The sequence below is a fragment of the Nerophis lumbriciformis genome, linkage group LG38, assembly GCF_033978685.3.
Source record: "Nerophis lumbriciformis linkage group LG38, RoL_Nlum_v2.1, whole genome shotgun sequence".
Classification (NCBI taxonomy): Eukaryota; Metazoa; Chordata; class Actinopteri; order Syngnathiformes; family Syngnathidae; genus Nerophis; species Nerophis lumbriciformis.
This window is the reverse complement of record NC_084585.2, coordinates 12,943,595-12,964,111: the sequence shown is the minus strand read 5'-3', so window position 1 is coordinate 12,964,111 and position 20,517 is coordinate 12,943,595. Positions and strand designations below refer to the sequence as shown.

At 41.1% G+C, this 20,517-nt stretch overlaps 1 protein-coding gene across 3 annotated transcripts in view; it reads left to right on the top strand.

The window, feature by feature from the left end:
- Positions 1-20,517, top strand: part of LOC133578319 (calcium-dependent secretion activator 1) — a 291,918-nt gene that overhangs the window by 65,613 nt on the left and 205,788 nt on the right. For all 3 annotated transcript variants that reach the window (XM_061932657.1, XM_061932658.1, XM_061932659.1), the window contains exons 10-11: positions 7,891-7,999; positions 10,294-10,506. In XM_061932657.1, coding sequence (XP_061788641.1) covers positions 7,891-7,999; positions 10,294-10,506 — 322 coding nt within the window. The remainder of the gene's footprint in view (positions 1-7,890; positions 8,000-10,293; positions 10,507-20,517) is intronic.

The window sequence follows — 20,517 nt, the reverse complement described above, 5'->3', positions numbered from 1 at the left end:
CAGCTAGAAAAGCCTGAGCGCCAACTTGAAGCCTCTTGGTTGCTCCCAGCTAAATGTATTACAAGTGACAAATACTGCTCCATCTACTCTGCATTCTCTGTCTGTTTGCACAAGCTCAACTATTCATCTTCTTATTGTGTTTTTGACAATAGTCACAGAGAAATATTTCATAGGAATTGAATAGAATAGAAGACAATACAGTTCATAAAACAAGTTTAGGTTTTGTAAATATGATTTTTTCTTGTTATAACTTTTTGTGACTTCCCGACCTGATTAGATACTGTAAGCGCCGAGTGCAGCAGAATCCAACCTGCTCAAAAGTTTTACATTACAGAAATGGAAGAATAATGCTTAAAAAATACCTTATACAGTATATTAAAATGTACTGTATATCATTGTATTTTAAAACAACTATGTGAATGTCACTGATGCGAAAATGAAAAAAAACAACAACCTCTTGTTACAGTAAACCTTTTTTTAACTTTACATTCATGTCTTCAATTATATATAATATCATGTTAGAGTAAACATTCTTAATTTTAAAGCCACTTCTAATATTTACTGTACATTTATCTTTTAAATAAAATGAGTAATTACAATTACAGCTGCACATCACCTGGATTTTTGAGCTTCAGCGCCCTCGCCATCTTCACATCACCTCTTTATCCTCTTTGATTAGAAGTAGGAGCCTATTTCTAATAATTGATAATAACAATTCATAACAATAATAATAATAATAATTTGAAGGATAACTCCCAAGTCTCAGCTGACATTGATTTTGCTGCCCTCAGCCAAATTCGCTCATTGTGTTGACTTCTGTGGGAACTTACAACCATAAATGGAGGGGGAAATGGTGGACTGCGATTGGCTGTTGTCACACACATTTCTGCCATGTTTGATAGAGTTAATAATGCTAACAGCTGATCACCTTAATCGACCTGAAATTGATCATGATCATCGATCAGGATTATATAATCATTCAGCACTAATTTGTGATTTTACCTACAGATTAATTCAGTCTGCAGGTATTTATTCTAATTAACTTTTTAGCGTTCCGACTACTCCTATTTTTATGCCAATATTAGGGTTTAACAACGTCCCCTAAATATGTAACTCGACATGTTACACATCATTGGAAAGCATTTTTTTTTACTAATATACATAATTCATTGATGCAGTTATTACTGTGGGCTCACTGAACACAAATAACTAGTCCAAGAAGAAAAAATAGAATAAACTCACCTTTAAAGCCTCACAGTATTTGAATAGCTGAGAGGAATCTCATACGTAAATAAGGTCCTGTTGAGTTGACAAAAAGTCAGTATATATACTCCAGTAAAATATTAGTCTGCAACAAGTGTTACATCCATAAAAACACACTAACCTCTGATGCAGACTTCCATAACTTTATTCATAAACACATACATTGTAAATAGTATTGATCAGTGCACAAGCATCGATGAATTAGCCACACAGTGCAACTAAAATCAAAGTATGAACTTTTGATTGACACTTCACTCAAACCAATAGAAAACTGTTTACCAGTTCCCTTTGGGATAATAGCCAATATGTTCCGTACCAGCACCTCTTCTAACATACCTATGTAGCGAAGACCAATTGCATCCAATCTTAATGATGATTGACACATTGAATAGCCAATGACATTGTGAAAACTGTATGGAGGGGCATTTGACGGAATAGCATTAGAAGTCGTGCGTGAAGTAAACGTGGGCAGTCATCAACGTTGTGCCTTTGAAGTCTTTATTTTGAATCATGACCAAAACGTTTTGAAAGACAAGTTAGAGTGTCAGAAAGACATGGAGCTGTGTTTGTGTAGAGTTAGTGACAAGTGTGATCACGTCACCAAAAGCAACACCTTTTGATCCTAACGTTTGATAAACCTGTGTAAAACACCCATTTTTTTGTAGTATCATTGTCAAATTTCAAATGGGATTAGGTAAGGACTCATTCTACGACCCAATTTTGTTTTCAAGTTCATACCACCAAAGTATTTATTTTGGAGGCAAATATTTCAGGACCCTAGATGTAATATTTCCTCTCAGTGAATTCAAACTTCTATTCCTCAGTGTCAGTAGCACTTAGACACATTCTGACTGTTGAGGACAAACGATTAGCGTATTAGCTTTTAAAAGAGCCCAACACTATGCTTATGCTCCAAATAGTTCAATGACAGCTTCACATTTTATTTCGGCTATGAGTTTTTAGGCGTTTTAGCCAAAGATTCTTAGATGCTAAAGTGTTAAGGGATTTCAGAAAGTTCAGTTTGATTGTCCATTGTCCAGTTGTGTTGGTGTCATTTTTTCAGATAGCTAAAGATTTGACATTTTGCGCAAGATGTGCTGTAAGTTGATATTAATAGTGGTCCCTTGATTAAGCAACTGCTTAACAAAGTTTTTTGTCAAATAATTTTGCTGTGAAATAATTATTTTCACGAAGTCACAGCAGCTGAACATTTAGTTGGATAAACTTGATTATAGCAATCCATTTAATCATACTTTTTAAAAAATCTGATTTTCATCATTCATTTTCTATGCATGCCGCTTGTCAAAGCGACTTTATATTTGTCTTGACTGAAGAGAAAAATCCTGCTTCAGAGTTTATGTGGTTTCTTGGCCTAACATTGTTTAAAGAAATGTCACAATTTGGAAATATTGCTGTTACGCTGATGTAGTCTAAGGGCGAGACGTGCAGGGATGCTGTTTTGGGTGTAAGATAGTCTCACGTTTGCCTTTGTGGGTTCCTAGAGGCCAGAGACTTGCTGAAGAGTCAACCCAGTTCTCTCCATCCTTTACTTTTGGCCCCAGGTGTCATCAGTGCTGTCGTTTAGAATCTCGTTTGTCACACACGCACACCCACAATGTAGTGAGAGTGAGAGCAGAGGCTGATTGGCCAAGCCTGGTAATTTGTGACGACAGGCCAATATGACTGGCAGCAAATCACTATTACTGGTTTGGTTAATAGCCACCACATGATATATACATTGCAGAATTGCGCGGACCGATCGAACACCGATTGGCATTGACCGATTTTTGTAATCGGCTTTGCTTATTGTTGCCTTTCACTGCAAATCACAACATCCGACAGACTTTTGCCACTCAACATCTGGCTAAAGGATTTGCATTCCCACATAAGAACAATATCATCATTTCACCAGGGTATTCATCATTATTGCAGAACATAATACTAAAATGTCTATGCTTGGCACTGGCCCCCAAAAAACTGTGAATCGCTGGTTTTATTTCAAAATTATGATTGTTGATAAAGATTCTGCACTGTAAAAAAAAAAGAAGCAATTTAAGGCCAAATAAAACTTGCAGCTTAGAATTTTACCATAATATTTACGGTGTTTTTTTTACACAGTATTACTGTTTAGTGAAAAGGGGTCACGGCTGGTTTCACCAAGCCGTGCCTTATTTTGAGTTTGTTAGTGTTCTCCTGTGTTAAGTGTTTTAGTTCCTGTCCTGTGCGTTTATTTTGGTGGCTCTCCCGGTTTTGCTGGTGTTTTCCCGTGGTCGCTTCACTTCTGTCCCGGAGCACTTCCACGCACCTGTTTGCTGTTGGCAATGAGGACTATTTAAGTAGAGCCTTTTGTTACCTTCGTTGTCGAGACTTTGTTTATGTGATGATTGTTTATGAACAGATGCTCTATCTGTTGTGGACGGCATCTCTGCTCCACATTTCTTTTGTTTTGTGCATAGCCTTCCCTGTCCTTCGGTGCCTTCCAAGCGGCACTTGTCTTTTGTTTGTATAAACTACATTAAATACTTTTTACCTGCATGCTGCCTCCTCGGTTGTCTGCATCTTATAGCCGTCATGCAACCTGAGCGTCACATAAAGTCTCGACCAAGAAAGACAAGTCTTCCCACAGTTCCAGCTGAGGAAGTCACGGACGAGGAATATAAGAGGTTGTTTTGGGTTGAAATGGAGGCAGAGGCTCATCGGTATCCCCAGAGGTACTAGAGACAATGAAGTCTATCTGGCCCCTATAGACTTCTTTTTGGCTAATTGCCGAGCCTGTGGGTTGCCGATGAAGGTGGAAGTTGGCGTCATCATGCAGTCACGACGCGCAGTGCTCCTCTCCTCTGATCGAGTATGGCAACCCGAACGGCAGCCTGGCAGAACTTTTCATATCCTGGGCTTCGAGCCAGTGTAGTCCAGGCGTGACAGAGTCAGCCGAACTCATGTCACCGGCTCCTCAAGTGCGCACATAGGTACACGCACAGAGGAACGAGCGGCCAGGGTGCTGGGACACGCCTTGACGTGCACAGCACGGACTATTCCTCTCCGGCTCACTCTGACATTTTGTTGGAGGCTACCAGCATGGATTTTTAAAACAATTTTTAAATCAGACAGCCAGCCTGCAAGGGTGTACACACTCACTCATTCGCCTGGACTGGCCTCGCGGTTTCCCAGAGTTCACCCATCCTTGGCTTCTGCTTCTGCTGAGGTAGTGGGTCAAACGCTTTAAAGCAGAGACAACGTCTTGAACCCGCTTCCTGAGGGGAGGGTGGAGGATAGTGCTAGTAGCTGTGCGACTGAGGAGGCACAGCTTTGTCCATCGAGGCCGCCACCTCCGGTTCTTCCTCCTGCAAGGCCCCTGCTGCCAACGACTCATCCAGTGAGACCGCCAACTCCAGTGCCCCGCCCAGCTGGGCCGCAGTCGCTAACCGCAACTACAGTAGGTCTGCCGCAATTGCCACCCGCAACTCCAGTGGATCTGCCGCAGTTGCCACCCGCAACGCCATTGGGTTTGCCGCAGTCGCCGCCTTCCTCTCGAGTAAGTCTGCCGCAGTAGCTGCCATCTGCTCCAGTGGGCCTGCAGATGCTGCCATCCGCTCCAGCAGGCCTGCTGACACCGCTATCTGCTCCACTAGGCCTGCAAAGGCCGCCAGTCCTGCAGTCAGCTCCAGCGTCGTCGCCACCAGTCCTAAAGTCACCTCCAGCATTGTCACATCCTGTCTTGCAGTCAACTCCAGTTTTGTCGCCGCATCCTGTTCTGCAGTCAGCTCCAGCGTCATCGCTGCATCCAGTCCTTCAGTCAGCTCTAGAGTCATCGCATCCTGTCCTGCAGTCAGCTTCAGTGTCGCCTCCGCGATTAACTGTCCTGCAGTAGCCTCCACAATTGCCTGTCCTGTAGTTGCCTCTGCAACTTTCTGTCCTGCAGTCGCCTCCGCGACCTCTTGTCCTGCAGTCGCCTCTGAGACCTCTTGTCCTGCAGTCGCCTCCGAGACCTCTTGTCCTGCAGTCGCCTCCGAGACCTCTTGTCCTGCAGTCACCTGCGCGACCTCTTGTCCTGCAGTCGCCTCCGCGACCTCTTGTCCTGCAGTCGCCTCCGCGACCTCTTGTCCTGCAGTCGCCTCCGCGACCTCTTGTCCTGCGGTCGCCTCCGCGACTTCTTTTCCTGCGGTCGCCTCCGCGACCTCCTGTCCTGCGGTCACCTCCGCGACCTCCTGTTCTGCAATCGCCTCCGCGACCTCCAGCTTACAGGACCTGGGTATGGACTATTACGACTGCTGATAAGTCCACCACCTTGACGGCCACGAATGTGCTGCAGCGGCAGTCTACTGGCCGCCATCTGACTCTTCCCCAGTGGCTGCAAGGACACACAGCTAGGCGACCCACCGCCTTGTCCTCCCGTGACTTTTGACTTTTTATGTTTTTTCTAAAATGTCTGGAATCTGTTTTGTTGGGAGGCATTCTGTCACGGCTGGTTACACCAGGCTGTGCCTTATTTAGAGTTTGTTAGGGTTCTCCTGTGTTTAGTTTTTTAGTTCCTGTCCTGTACTTTTGTTTTGTTGGTGTTTTCCCGTGGCCACTTAACTTCTGTCCTGGAGCACTTCCATGCACTTTTTTGCTGTTGGCAATCAGGACTACTTAAGTTGAGTCTTTTGTTACCTTCGTTGTTGGGACTTTGTGTGATGATCATTTATGGACAGATGCTCTATCCGTTGCATACGCCGTTTCTGCTCCACATTCTTTGTAAGTTTTGCTGTTCTAGCATTCTTTTGGTTTTGTGCATTGCCTTCCCTATCCATTGGTGCCTTCCTAGCAGCACTCTTCTTGTGTTTGTTTGAGCTACATTAAATACTTTTTACCTGCACACTGCCTCCTTGGCTATCTGCATCTTGGGAACATGCCACTTATCGCCGTCATGCAACCTTAATGTCACAAAAAGGGTGCATTGTTATTTTCACAGTCAAATTCTAGTGACTGAGCTGCTAGTTTGCATATACCGTAAAATCTATGGTCGTTGTTTTAACAGTACACTACTGTAAATGGATAAACAGTACCAGTTTTTTTTATAGTACAATTCTGTTGACCGTATTTTATAGGGCTCTGAATATTTGGGCACCACACGATTAGATTCTTGGGGGTAACGATTAGATTCAGAATCAATTCTCAATTCAAAACGATTGTTGGTTCAAAAACAATACTTTTTTAATAACGATGGGTGCCAGTTCTATGAACAACTACAATACTCCATAAAATAGATAACAGCTCTAACATTTTTCTACTTAAGAGAAAACTGGTTTTGTTTAAAAAAAATAATTCTACCCAAACATTTAATAAAGTCAAATACAAATAAGGCAGGAGAAGTATCCAACACTTCTCTATTCTAAAGTAAATCTTGACAGCAGATATGATCATCTCCATCAGTGGTCCCAACCTTTTTTGCACCACGGACCGGTTTAATGGAGGCAATTTTTTCAGGGACCGGCATTCCTCTTGTGCCAGATAATTACAGCAAAAACAAGTGCATGAAAAATAGAACTCACTCAAACACTGAATTAGTGGAAGCCCTGGGCTTGTTTCTTTGCAATGAGATGCAGATGTAAATCAACCTTTGGCTACAATCTGTCACATTTATATTTTACATGTTCATTAATGTGCATTTGATCATTTTTTATTTATAAATGGTTGATTTATATAGGCTAGTAAGGTAACGTTTTGTACCTGACAAGTTTCGGCTACCTTGCTTCTGCAGCCTTCATCAGGTGTCACGTGATGTTAGCGTGACATTGTCTGTGATGTGTTATATGGATTTTTCCATCCCACCCGAGGTGGTGGGATGGCGGTGTCCCCTGGCGTGCGCCGGGGGTTCGGCGTCTGGATGTCTACCAAACGGCCGGAAGCAGCCTTGCAGGACTATGTCCCAGGTGTGGGATAGTTGGTAGGCTTCTTCGTCCCTGTTGACAGTCTTTGCGCGACGTCACGCTAACATCACGTGACACCTCTGATGAAGGCTGCAGAAGCAAGGTAGCCCAAACTTGTCAGGTACAAAACTTTACCTTACTAGCCTATATAAATCAACCATTTATAAATACACAATAGTACACATCAGTAGGATAAATTAACCTCTTCAACATGCATTTTATCATGTCACAAAGTTATAACAAATACAACAAATGGTAACTTCCTATGAGGAGTTTTATTGTACATCTGTAAACAAGCTTCTTGATATGTCTACTGGCACAGGCGAAAGTTAAGTCGGAGAAAATGCAGCCGTTTATAAATTATTTAATGTTTCTCTGCGGCCCAGTAGCAAATGCGTCACAGACCGGTACCGGTCCCCGAACCGGTGGTTGGGCACCACTGATCTACATCATCAATATGATTTGCCTGAGTAGCTGGACATGACAGATTAAACAAAATCGATTAAAAAGAATTGCGATTAATTCTAAAATAGATTTTATTTTTTGACACTCCTAGTATTTTACTATTAAGTATAACTTATATAGTGTTTTTTAAAATCTGAAAAAAGAAGGAAATGGAAAAATACCTGAATGCAATGTAGCACAAATGGTAAAGTGATTTTGTGTACCTGTCTTTTTGTGAATACTTAAAATTAAAGTATTTGGCTCCCACCAGGTGAGTCAGTACACGTTTGCGATGTGCAGCTACCGAGAAAAGAAGGCAGAGCCGGTGGAACTTCTCCAACTGGATGGCTATACTGTGGACTACACAGACCCACAAGCAGGTACAACTTTTCTACTTTGCCTATTCCTCCCATTTCTTATTCAATATCTGTTGTTTGACGTAATATAAAATTATAAATAAAACATCCTAACTCTTTGGAATTCTCAGATTGGGGTGTGGAAGACGTTGCATGACTAAATTGATGCTGTTTACTATCATGTTCCTCGTACTTTATGTTACAAACATTTGATTCATGTCACAGTAGCTACATTGCCTAAAGCAAACGCGTCAGAAAAGTCAACTGAAGGCCAATTTGGTTGGAAAAGTATTGCAGTAATAGGAAGTCTAAGTGCTGACCAACCTATTTAGCTAGATTCTATAGATTAGGAGTCAAAATTGATCTGAATTTTGCATAGATTACGTTTTACAGACCATCTTCAGGCCACTTTACCCAACATCCATGTTGTAATTTTAAACACTTCCATATGGAGTCTACTGAAAGATAATAAGTTAAAACCATACGCTACTTTATATTAGAAATGGCAACAACGGAGGATGCATGTGCGAGCCAGTCTTTCCAACAATAAGAGGATAGAGAAAAGAAGGATCTTATTGACTACAATGGCAGACTCAAACCAAGCTCTTCGGGTAAAAATATATGGAGATATCAGCTGACGTCCCCAATTGGAAAACGTCACAAGTCGGGCAAATTCCAAACGGCTCGTTTGGAGGAAGTATGCAGGAAGGCAAGATTGTTTTCTAAATATATCTGCAATGCATCCATGGTTTGATTTAAAATTGTTGGGATTTATGCAGATCCCAAATACACAAAAACAGATACCAGTAGTTAAAACATTTTGATTTTGCACAATAGATGCCCTTTAAGAGTGGTTGACGGCTGGTATGTTTTTGAGTGTGGAGACGACTCGAGTTTGTTGGAAATAAAAAAAGAGAGAAGTTGTTACCGCCATCCTTTCTGTACATTGATCTTACAGCGTTAGTGTTGTCCACAACAACACAAGCAGAAGAGATATTTTTTCCAGGCTAGCATTAACTTTGTAGTTTATTTGAAAATGTAGCCAATATTTGAAGTGATCGTTCTGACATTGTTTAGTTCAAGAGGGACCAGATGAGCGCTTCGTGGACTAATGAGTAGTCCCGGACACATAATTCTGTTGCTTATCCTTATGATGACAGCATTTCAGTCACATTTATGTCAATTTCCGAGATATTCCGCGATTAACAGCAGATTCCGTTTTTGTTGGCCAATTTTGTGATTGTTTGTGCCATTGATATGGAAATCATATGGCGCAACTATGCTTCACGATGCTTAATTATGATTAGAACTACACTTACGTTCTAAACTGATTAGTAGCACAAAGAAAAAAACATTTTTAAGCAACAAACCAAACGAACATTTTGTAAACTGTTGATACTTTATTGATCCTGAGGGTAAGCCGGGGCCAATAATAACTTTTGCTGAACAATATATTATTGCCAATAAATGATATTATTTTCGGAAATATTTTGAGACCAATTTAAGCAGTAATGTAATCATAATACATAATATTAATAATAATAATAATAGTGCTAGCAACCCTTTCAAATGAATACACTTTTTTTCCTTTGTTACCATTGTAATTGGAAGATCCAGAACTTTTGAGTATTATAAATTAGTAAAACAATACAAATAAAATGCACTCAATCTCTTTTACCAAACATTGTTCTTCTATAAATATAGAACAGCTGAAAGTGCAGTTTTTTTTTCCTCACTTGTAAAAACTGGGTCGGGTGTTTTTCCCTCTGTCAGCCTCTGTAAATTTGGCATACTCCGTGTTAATAGGGTAATCTTGCTGAGGATAAAATATTTCCACAACGGAATATTTGCTTATTGTCCTCGTAAATTTTGTTACTTTGCGATGCTTCTCACTTGCGACTAGCGGGGCTTTGTTGCTGTCGGAAGCTAGCAGTCCAGCCTCCACTCACAGAGACAAAGACTGTGGATGACTGACAAGAGGGTTCAATTAATTTTGCTATTGAAAGAGCTCAGGTGCTAAGAGCGATGCAATAAGTGAACCCTCTTGCACCATGTTTAGAAGCAAGAGATAAAGAAAACAACACACACAAACATGACAAATGATGAAGTTCATTTTTATTTGTCGTTCAATTAATTGACTTATTGCCAATCGACCAAGGCCTACTTCAAGGAATTCTAGAATCATACTAATAACTATTAGCATACCAGTACTACCACATGTAGCCTAAGTTTATGATTGAGTTGTATAGCTGTCACATCAACTACTCTCTTTGTAACCACGCGGAGCACACTTGAGCATGATTATGTGTGTCCACTAGGACTGGATGGTGGTCGGGCATTCTTCAATGCCGTGAAAGAGGGCGATACTGTCATCTTTGCCAGTGATGATGAGCAGGACCGAATTCTATGGGTGCAGGCCATGTATCGGGCCACCGGCCAATCACACAAGCCCGTTCCTCCCACCCAAGTCCAGAAACTCAACTCTCGAGGGGGCACAGTGCCACAGCTCGATGCACCAATATCTCAGTTCTGTAAGTTATTCACTGTCCAATTCATTTTCAGTCATGATGTTGTTAGTATATTCCCCTTCAAAGATCATTATTGTACAACAACACACTGTGATCCTGACACTCATTAGCATATTGTGATGATTGGATGATCCATCAGACAATCGGTGGGAAAGATGATTTTGTTTGTTTTCACTTCATGCTGAATCACACATGATTTGCTCAGCTTTCCGTCTCTGCTTTGCTTTCTGCTGTAAATCTGCTGGGAGACTTTAGTGTTTGTGGCTTTGCTATGTGTCTTTATGTTTCTCTGTTTGTTCCCTCTCCTTCCTTTCTTCTTCTTCCTCTTTTTAACCCTGCGACCCTGCTTCTTGTAGCCGGATTGAACGGTAAGTAACGCTTTCCTCCCTCTTTTCTCCTTCCTCTTTGTTTTTCCAATGTCTTTTCCTTTTTTGTTTCAATGTCCAAAGGAACACACACACAGAGACCACATTGACTTCTTTATGATTCCATATGCATGCATGAATTATGTCATTTGTTGGTGAATCTATCATAGATCGATTTCACCAGTCCAGCAAGGATTGTGTACTGTTCATGTTTCTGGTCAGACAACATAAAGTCAAGATTTGTTTGAGGAGCAGCTTCAACAAGGGTGTTCAGAGAACGATGTGGGAAGGAAAGATACAAATTAGGGTAGTATACCGGTATTAGTATAGTACCGCGATACTAATAAATCATATTTGGTACTATACCTCCTCTGAAAAGTATCGGTCCACCACCCCTCCGCGCCCCGTCATCACGTTGTGTCATTGCTGGTTTACGAGCAGACGAGCATGTTCCGCAGTGCACAATCACAAAGTACTTAACAAGCAGACACAAAGAGACCCTTACTGCTGTGCCTGCTAGCAAATTTCACTTCAAAATACAGCCTAAAGGAACTTTACATACAGAGCATCCGGAAAGTATTCACAGCGCTCCACTTTTGCACATGTTGTTATGTTAGAGCAGGGGTACCCAAACATTTTGAGTCGGGGGCCGCATTGGGTTGAAAAAAATTGGCCTGGGGCCAGGCTGTATATATATATATACCACCGTGCTTGACGGTGGGGATGGTGTTCCTGGGATTAAACGCCTAACCTTTTCTCCTCCAAACATATTGCTGGGTATTGTGGCCAAACAGCTCGATTTTTGTTTCATCTGACATCACATGGACAAAGATAAGACCTGGAGGAAAGTTCTGTGGTCATATGAAAACAAAAAGAGCAGTATGGCCACAATACCAAGCAATATGTTTGGAGGAGAAAAGGTGAGGCCTTTAATCCCAGGAACACCATTCCCACCGTCAAGCATGGTGGTGATAGTATTATTTTCTGGGCCTGTTTTGCTGCCAATTGAACTGGTGCTTTAAATGGGACAATGGAAAAGGAGGATTACCTCCAGATTCTTCAGGACAACCTAAAATCATCAGCCCGGAGGTTGGGCCTTGGGCGCAGTTGGGTGTTCCAACAGGACAATGACCCCAAACACACGTCAAAAGTGGTAAAGGAATGGCTAAATCAGGCTAGAATTAAGGTTTTAGAATGGCCTTCCCAAAGTCCTGACTTAAACGCGTGGACAATGCTGAAGAAACAAGTCCATGTCAGAAAACCAACAAATTTAGCTGAACTGCACCAATTTTGTCAAGAGGAGTGGTCAAAAATTCAACCAGAAACTTGTGGATGGCTACCAAAAGCGCCTTATTGCAGTGAAACTTGCCAAGGGACATGTAACCAAATATTAACATTGCTGTATTTATACTTTTGACCCAGCAGATTTGGACCCATTTTCAGTAGACCCATAATAAATTCATAAAAGAACCAAACTTCATAAATGTTTTTTGTGACCAAGTATGTGCTCCAATCACTCTATCACAAAGAAATAAGAGTTGTCGAAATTATTGGAAACTCAAGACAGCCATGACATTATGTTCTTTACAAGTGTATGTAAACTTTTGATCGCAACTGTATGTACGTAATCCCAAAGACTATAAAAATGGAACCCATTACCTCCCTGCTTCGCACTCAGCATCAAGGGTTAGAATTGGGGGTTAAATCACCAAAATGATTCCCGAGCGCGGCCACGGCTGCTGCTCACTGCTCCCCTCACCTCCCAGGGGGTGGAACAAGGGCATGGGTCAAATGCAGAGGGTAATTTCACCACACCCAGTGTGTGTGCGACTATCAGTGGTACTTTAACTTTAATACAACAATCACTTTGTTGAACTTTGTTATTGTATGTTCTGCTGACTGTAGATTTGACTCTGGGTGTGGTTCCAATGTACCTACCGTATTTTTCGGACTATAAGTCGCAGTTTCTTTCATAGTTTGGCCGGGGGTGCGACTTATACTCGGGAGCGACTTATGTGTGAAATTATTAACACATTACCGTAAAATATCAAATAATATTATTTAGCTCATTCACGTAAGAGACTAGACGTATAAGATTTCATGGGATTTAGCGATTAGGAGTGACAGATTGTTTGGTAAACGTATAGCATGTTCTATATGTTATAGTTATTTGAATGACTCTTACCATAATATGTTACGTTAACATACCAGGCACGTTCTCAGTTGGTTATTTATGCCTCATATAACGTACACTTATTCAGCCTGTTGTTCACTATTCTTAATTTATTTTAAATTGCCTTTCAAATGTCTATTTTTGGTGTTGGGTTTTATCAAATAAATTTCCCCAAAAAATGCGACTTATACTCCAGTACGACTTATATATGTTTTTTTCCTTCTTTATTATGCATTTTCGCCAGGTGCGACTTATACTCCGGTGCGACTTATACTCCGAAAAATGCGGTAATTGTCAATAAATGGCAGCAGTGGTGTTTGCTGTCCTCCGTCCTCCGGCGAATCTACTTCTTCGCAAAATGTCCGCGCCAACAGGTTTTTGGCCCATTAAAGAGTTTGGGAACTGATTGAACCGTTTGTGTTTTGACGGAGATGAAAAGAACTATGAACTGTGGGAAACTAAGCTTTGAAGCACACCTGCGTCTGCTGGATTTAAAAAGCACCACACTGGGTGACCCGCCCAGTGAAGACAAGGACGATGTTGCGGGAGAAGACACCAATAAAAATGAAGAGGCGTATGGAACACTGATTTAACGACTGAACAATAAAAGTCTGTCCCTCGTAATGAAAGACACTGCGGATGATGGCAGGAAGGCGCTGCATATCCCGAGAGAGTGAACGAAACAACATCATCCGTGCGGCAAACACCATCACAGCACTTGCGCGGCTTGCTGACCGCAGTGACTTTAAAGGGCTTGCCTCATGCATTTAAACGAGTGGTGTCGAACGTACGGCCGGCCTGCGAACAGGTTTTATCCTGCCCGCGGGATGGGTTTGCTAAGTATAAAAATGAACCGACATTTTTGAATGAAATAAACTGCTGTTCTTAATGTATCCACTAGATGTCGCAATATAAATTCTTTGGTATCTTTGTAGATCATGCTACATATGCTACATACATACATACATAACACTGCTGGAAAGAGGTTCCGCAGCCTCCGAAGCAGAACCTCCAGGTTCTGTAACAGCTTCTTCCCTCAGGCCGTAAGACTCTTGAACGTATCATAATTAAATTATCCCCTCAACTCCCCCCAAAATGGATTAACTCGCTGGAATAAAAAAGACAATATAACATACATCCATAAACGTGGACGCATGTGAAAAAGTGCAATATATTTATCCGTACAGTAATCTATTTATTTATTTATATATGTTTATATATATATTTATTTATTTTATATATATATATATTATATATATCCATCCATCCATTTTCTACCGCTTATTCCCTTTGGGGTCGCGGGGGCGCTGAAGCCTATCTCAGCTTCAATCGGGCGGAAGGCGGTGTACACCCTGGACAAGTCGCCACCTCATCGCAGTATATTTTATATATTATTTATATATTTATTTATTTATATATGCACCTTATTGCTTTTTTATCCTGCACTACCATGAGCTTATGTAACGAAATTTCGTTCTTATCTGTGCTGTAAAGTTCAAATTTGAATGACAATAAAAAGGAAGTCTAAGTCTAATATGTAAAAATAAATAAACCCCATGATGTTAGGTTGATTGGCAACACTAAATTGGTCCTTGTGTGAATGTGAGTGTGAATGTTGTCTATCTGTGTTGGCCCTGTGATGAGGTAGCGACTTGTCCAGGGTGTACCCCGCCTTCCGTCCGAATGCAGCTGAGATAGGCTCCAGCACCCCCCGCCACCCCCCAAAAAAAGAGACAAGCGGTAGAAAATGGATGGATGGATGGATGTTGGTGCACCAATTAAGGAAAATTAGCAAACTACATAAATAACATCCTGTAATTTTATTTTGATATTTTTTTATCTTGGTAGATTGAAAATGAACACCAATGAGTTGACTGATGAACATTATCACATAATTTATTCAGAAAGTATAAATAATGACAAATAAAGATAGAATACTATTAACCGCAACATGTAAGTGTAAAAAAACAAAAACATCATGATTTGTACATTTTCAGAATGTGCTTGTTCTATTTTTAAACAAAGACAACAATCTGAAGTTGTCTTTATTTTTAAGTTATCGTGCCGTGACTTTACCAGTCCGGCTCAATTGGGAGTAGATTTTTCTCCATGTGGCCCCCAATCTAAAATGAGTTTGACATCCTTGATTTAAACCATTCACTGTTTACGTGACACAGAGTGATGACAAGTTACCATTTGCTGAGTTTAAAACAGTGGTCCCCAACCACCGGGCCCGATTGGTACCGGGCCGCACAAGAAATTAAAAAAAAAAAATATATATATATATATTTTTATTTTTTTATTTTTTTTAATTAAATCAACATACAAAACACAATATATACATTATATATTAATATAGATCAATACAGTCTGCAGGGATACAGTCCATAAGCACACATGATTGTATTTCTTTATGAAAATAAAAAAATAATTAAATAAATAAATCCCCTCCCGGTCCGTGGGACAAATTTTCAAGCGTTGACCAGTCCGCAGCTACAAAAAGGTTGGGGACCACTGGTTTAAAATAAAGCTGAGTTGCTATTTGAGCACAGAGAAGTTTGGTGCTGCTGGCTTTGAAGAAGAAAGTCAAAGGAAGAGACGATTGGATGGATAAACTCACCTGTTACAGCTGTGGCAAAAAAAGGATACAAAGCAGCAGCGTGCATGTCAGCCGTTGGTTAGTATAGCATTTCTGTAAAAAATTAGATGCATGAAGACGTGCGCTGTCAGCGGAGAAAGCGGGACAAAGGGAAGTAAGCGGTGGATGAGGACCACACCATCACATTCAAGAAGGGCCTCATTGTGAACTCGGGAGCATCGAAGCACATCATAACAGACGTTGGACATTTTGTGACCTTTGACCCCAGTTTTAAGTCCCACATCCATGTACTATAGCTGGCTGATGGAGTGATGGCCAGCTGGATTGTGCTGAAGAAGAGCACTGCCAAAGTGCGCTTGAGAAACAGCACTTGTCCCATCATTTTCCCAGGACATTGTTTCTGTCATAGCATCGACTATGCAAGGAGCGACAGTCCTCTTCAAAGGGCAACAGACCAGAGTGACAGAAGTGTTACTATTTCAGTTTTCTAAAAGTGGGTCCATAATTTCCTGGAAATCAAAAAAAACAATTCAGTTGCTTTATCCCCTTGTGAAGCTGAATACATGGCGTTACCAAAAACTTCACCGGAAAGCATGTATCTGCTACATTTCCTGAATGAAATGGACAATGGACATGAATACGAACAGTAACAATTTTTGAGGACAATCAAGGTGTTATTGCGCATGTTAAAAATCACGTGTGTAGTCAAAGATGCAAGCACTTTGACATTAGATATCATGTCAATATAAGTCTTCATTGCAGCCCAACTGCAGATATGGTAGCTGACATTTTCACCAAGTCTGTAACTAAAATGTGTATCTTTTATTTTTAAGATGTAAATACGGGTAACTGAATATGGAGAAATGTGTGATGCACTGTGTTGTATCCTGTCAAGACAAGAACAAGTGGGAGTCTTGAACTTTGTTATTGCATGTTTTTCCTGACTGTTAATCTGACTCTGGGTGTGGGTGGAGCTAACGTGCCAGTGCGCCTAATTATCAATAAATGGCTGCAGATGGCTGACGCTGTCACATGTGCAGGCATACACAATGATGTCTGGCGTTTGCTGTCCTCCGTCCTGCAGCGATTGGAGCCCTTTACAAAATGCCAGCACACTTACTGTACAATGTTTGCTCACACTGGGGTGAAGCATGATGGGATGTTTATATCTTTCAGCACACGACTTGTGTTCCCCGATTAGACAATTAATCATAATCCTCGCCCCATAGGTAAAAAAAACAAGTGTGTGTTAAGAGCATACTTGCCAACCCTCCCGGATTTTCCGGGAGACTCCCGAAATTCAGCGCCTCTCCCGAAAACCTCCCGGGACACATTTTCTCCCGAAAATCTCCCGAAATTCAGGCGGACCTGGAGGCCACGCCCCCTCCAGCTCCATGCGGACCTGGAGGGTCTGCATGGAGCAATGTTGTTGTAATATATTGAGTTGGAGGCAATAAACAGGCGAGGTGATGAAGTACGTCTCTTTACTGTAGACTTCAGAACAGACTCACACACTTGACGTCAGGTGCGCAACACCACGTAAATCGTTGGCCAACCAAAAAGTAACCCCAGTACGCATAGCCAACATTCACCAGGAGATGGCAACAGACAAACATAGATCACTCTATTACATTCCTCCCCTTTTAGAATTGTAGAAGTTACTCAAAAGAAATAAACAACCCAACCAAAAAATGCAGCAGCTCAATTAAAAAACTGTACTTAAGCCACATTCTTTTTTTTTTTTTTAGTACTGAACTCTTAACCCTCATTTGTAAACAATAACATGCTTATTATACAAACAGTATTTGTACATCTTTAACACAGATTTTTATACTGTCTTCAGAGATTCAGTTTTTTTGGTGGTACTCGAAACCTTTCTGGGTACATGCGGCTCACTGGTGGGGTTTTTGTTGTGGGTGATCTGGGTTCTGATGATGGCAACTCAGCAGCCCTTGAATCTGGTTCAATGATGAGACTAGTTTGTGTCTGACTCACTGATGGTCCTGGTGATGGAACTGAAACAGCACTGTCCAGTTGTACTGCTGGCACATTTTCTGCAACTGGTGGAGACTAGATAACTGGCAGTCTCTCCATGTTTTCTCGCCATGGTAACATGTGATCCACATGCACTGTGCGCTGTCTCTGTCCCTCTTGATATATATATATATATATATATATATATATATATATATATATAAGAAAATACTTCACTTTCAGTGAATTCTAGCTATATATATATATATATATATATATATATTTATTTGATTATATATATATATATATATATATATATATATATATATATATATATATATATATATATATATATATATATATATATATATATATATATATATATATATACTGTATATATATATATGAAATACTTGACTTGGTGAATTCTAGCTGTAAATATACTCCTCCCCTCTTAGCCACGCCCCCAACCACGCCCCCGCCCCACCCCGACCACGGCCCCCCACCCCCCACCTCCCGAAATCGGAGGTCTCATGGTTGGCAAGTATGGTTAAGAGAGTGTCTTTGCATTAAAACAGAGAATAATGTGTTCTTGCCTCACATCGGGACTGTGAATGAGAGGCAAAATTCCAAAAAAAAGTGCAGTTCCCCTTTAACTGAAAAGGGATGAAGCTGTTAACTAATGTATAAGTAGAGGGCTTTTCTCAGGTAATTGTTTTTGACACAACCTCAGGAGTCCAACTGAGTCAGCTAATAATTACCAAGGTAAATGTGGCAGGTTATGAATTATACAGTGTGATTGCTGCACAATTATATCAGGCGGCAATCAGTGAATGTTAACAAATAACTGCTTGCCAGTTGACACCTGTGTTGGTGTAATGAATAATATAACAAATACATCAAAATCGAAATACATGAACCTCCAATCATAGTTTTGTCATGATGGCTGCCAACGGAACAAAATGATAACTCATAACTTAAAGCAGCATCCATTTTTACATTGACAATGTTTATATTGTTCATACCATTATTGTGCTGTGGTTTCCTCCCCTTGCTTGCGTACATTATCTCCAGGTACTCCAGCTTCCTCCCACAGTCCAGAAACATGCAACATACAGTATCGCATGTTATGTCATGAAAAACTGAATTGTAATTAGTCTCTTTCTGTACAACAAATGGGGCTTTTCAAACAGTAGTTGCTATTTGTGACAGAGTGGATGAACTTGGTACTCATCACTCGTCTCAACTCGTCTAATTCACGTCATTATGTTATTGGTTTGCTAGCATTTATAAGAGTACTGGTTTCATTTTGTACCAGATAAATGCATTATCTGGTTGCAAGACCTACTCAGTGGCCTAGTGGTTAGAGTGTCCGCCCTGAGATCGGTAGGTTGTGAGTTCAAACCCCGGCCGAGTCATACCAAAGACTATAAAAAAAATGGGACCCATTACCTCCCTGCTTGGCACTCAGCATCAAGGGTTGGAATTGGGGGTTAAATCACCAAAATGATTCCCGGGCGCGGCCACCGCTGCTGCCCACTGCTCCCCTCACCTCCCAGGGGGTGATCAAGGGTGATGGGTCAAATGCAGAGAATAATCTCGCCACACCTAGTGTGTGTGTGACAATCATTGGTACTTTAACTTTACTTTAACTTTAAGATGTTTGGGGCGGAGCCGTCAGGTATTTCCTGGTTTTGTGAGGTTGATGATGTCATCACTGACAACATCAGATCATACCAACTCACAGGGGGTAGTTTGTTTTCCCATTTAGATTATTCTTAGGTTTGATTCAGAGAGATATGAGGGTTAGATAGCATTAGTATCTTCGGGTTCCTTTATTTTATGACGACACACTATTGTAGGCTGACTGTTTGACGTGTAGAAATGTTTGATTATGTTGGTAAGCAAACCCGTGGGTAACAGTGGCGCATGCCAGGTAGGATGGAAAGTCATATAAAGGAGCAGAAAGGTTTTGTGTGGTGGCCATTTTGTGGTGAACAATTCATACATGCTGATGCCAAAACATATGCTTTCCTTCCTTGATTGGAGTGAGTAGATTATTTGCTTTGTACATTTGATTGTTTAAGTTGCTACTTAGATTTTTTTGTCCGGTTTTACACGTGTTGTCAATAAACACGCCACGCTTCCAACAAACGGAAAGTCTGTCTTCCTACCAGTTGGCCCTCAGACACCGCATTACAATGCTATTTAACACATTTACTTGGGTAGTTCTGATTCTAAAGCAGAGATGCATAAGTTTAATATATCTACAGTATGTCAAGGGTCTTTGACTTTTTCCAGGCCAAGGCTGTTCCAGTCCGGTTTTAAAGCCCTCCACAGCACAGAGTCAGCGCTTCTAAAAGTTTTTAACGATATCCTCCTGTCCACTGATTCTGGTAAATATGTTGTCCTGGTGCTTTTAGATCTGTCTGCTGCGTTCGACACCGTCGACCACGCCACCTTAATCACTCGTCTTGAGAACTGTGTGGGCATTAAGGGCGCCGCCCTCAACTGGTTCCGGTCGTACCTAACCGACAGGAGTTTTTGTGTAAAAGTAGACAGTTTTATGTCGTCCACAGCTCCTTTACCACATGGGGTCCCCCAGGGCTCAATCCTTGCCCCAATTTTATTTGCGCTTTACCTTCTCCCCCTTGGTTCTATTTTTAGGAAGTACAGTATTGCATTTAATTTTTATGCCGATGATTGCCAGATTTATTTTCCCATGGCACAAAATAACACGGTTCAACGTCTTATTGACTGCCTGCACGACATCAAAGTCTGGCTTTCAGCTAACTTCCTGAGCCTAAATGAAGATAAAACAGAAGTTATGTTGTTCGGTCCAAGTCGCTCTCCCTCCCCCAACGTTGACCTCGGCACTCTGACCCCGTATCTCAGCGACTCTG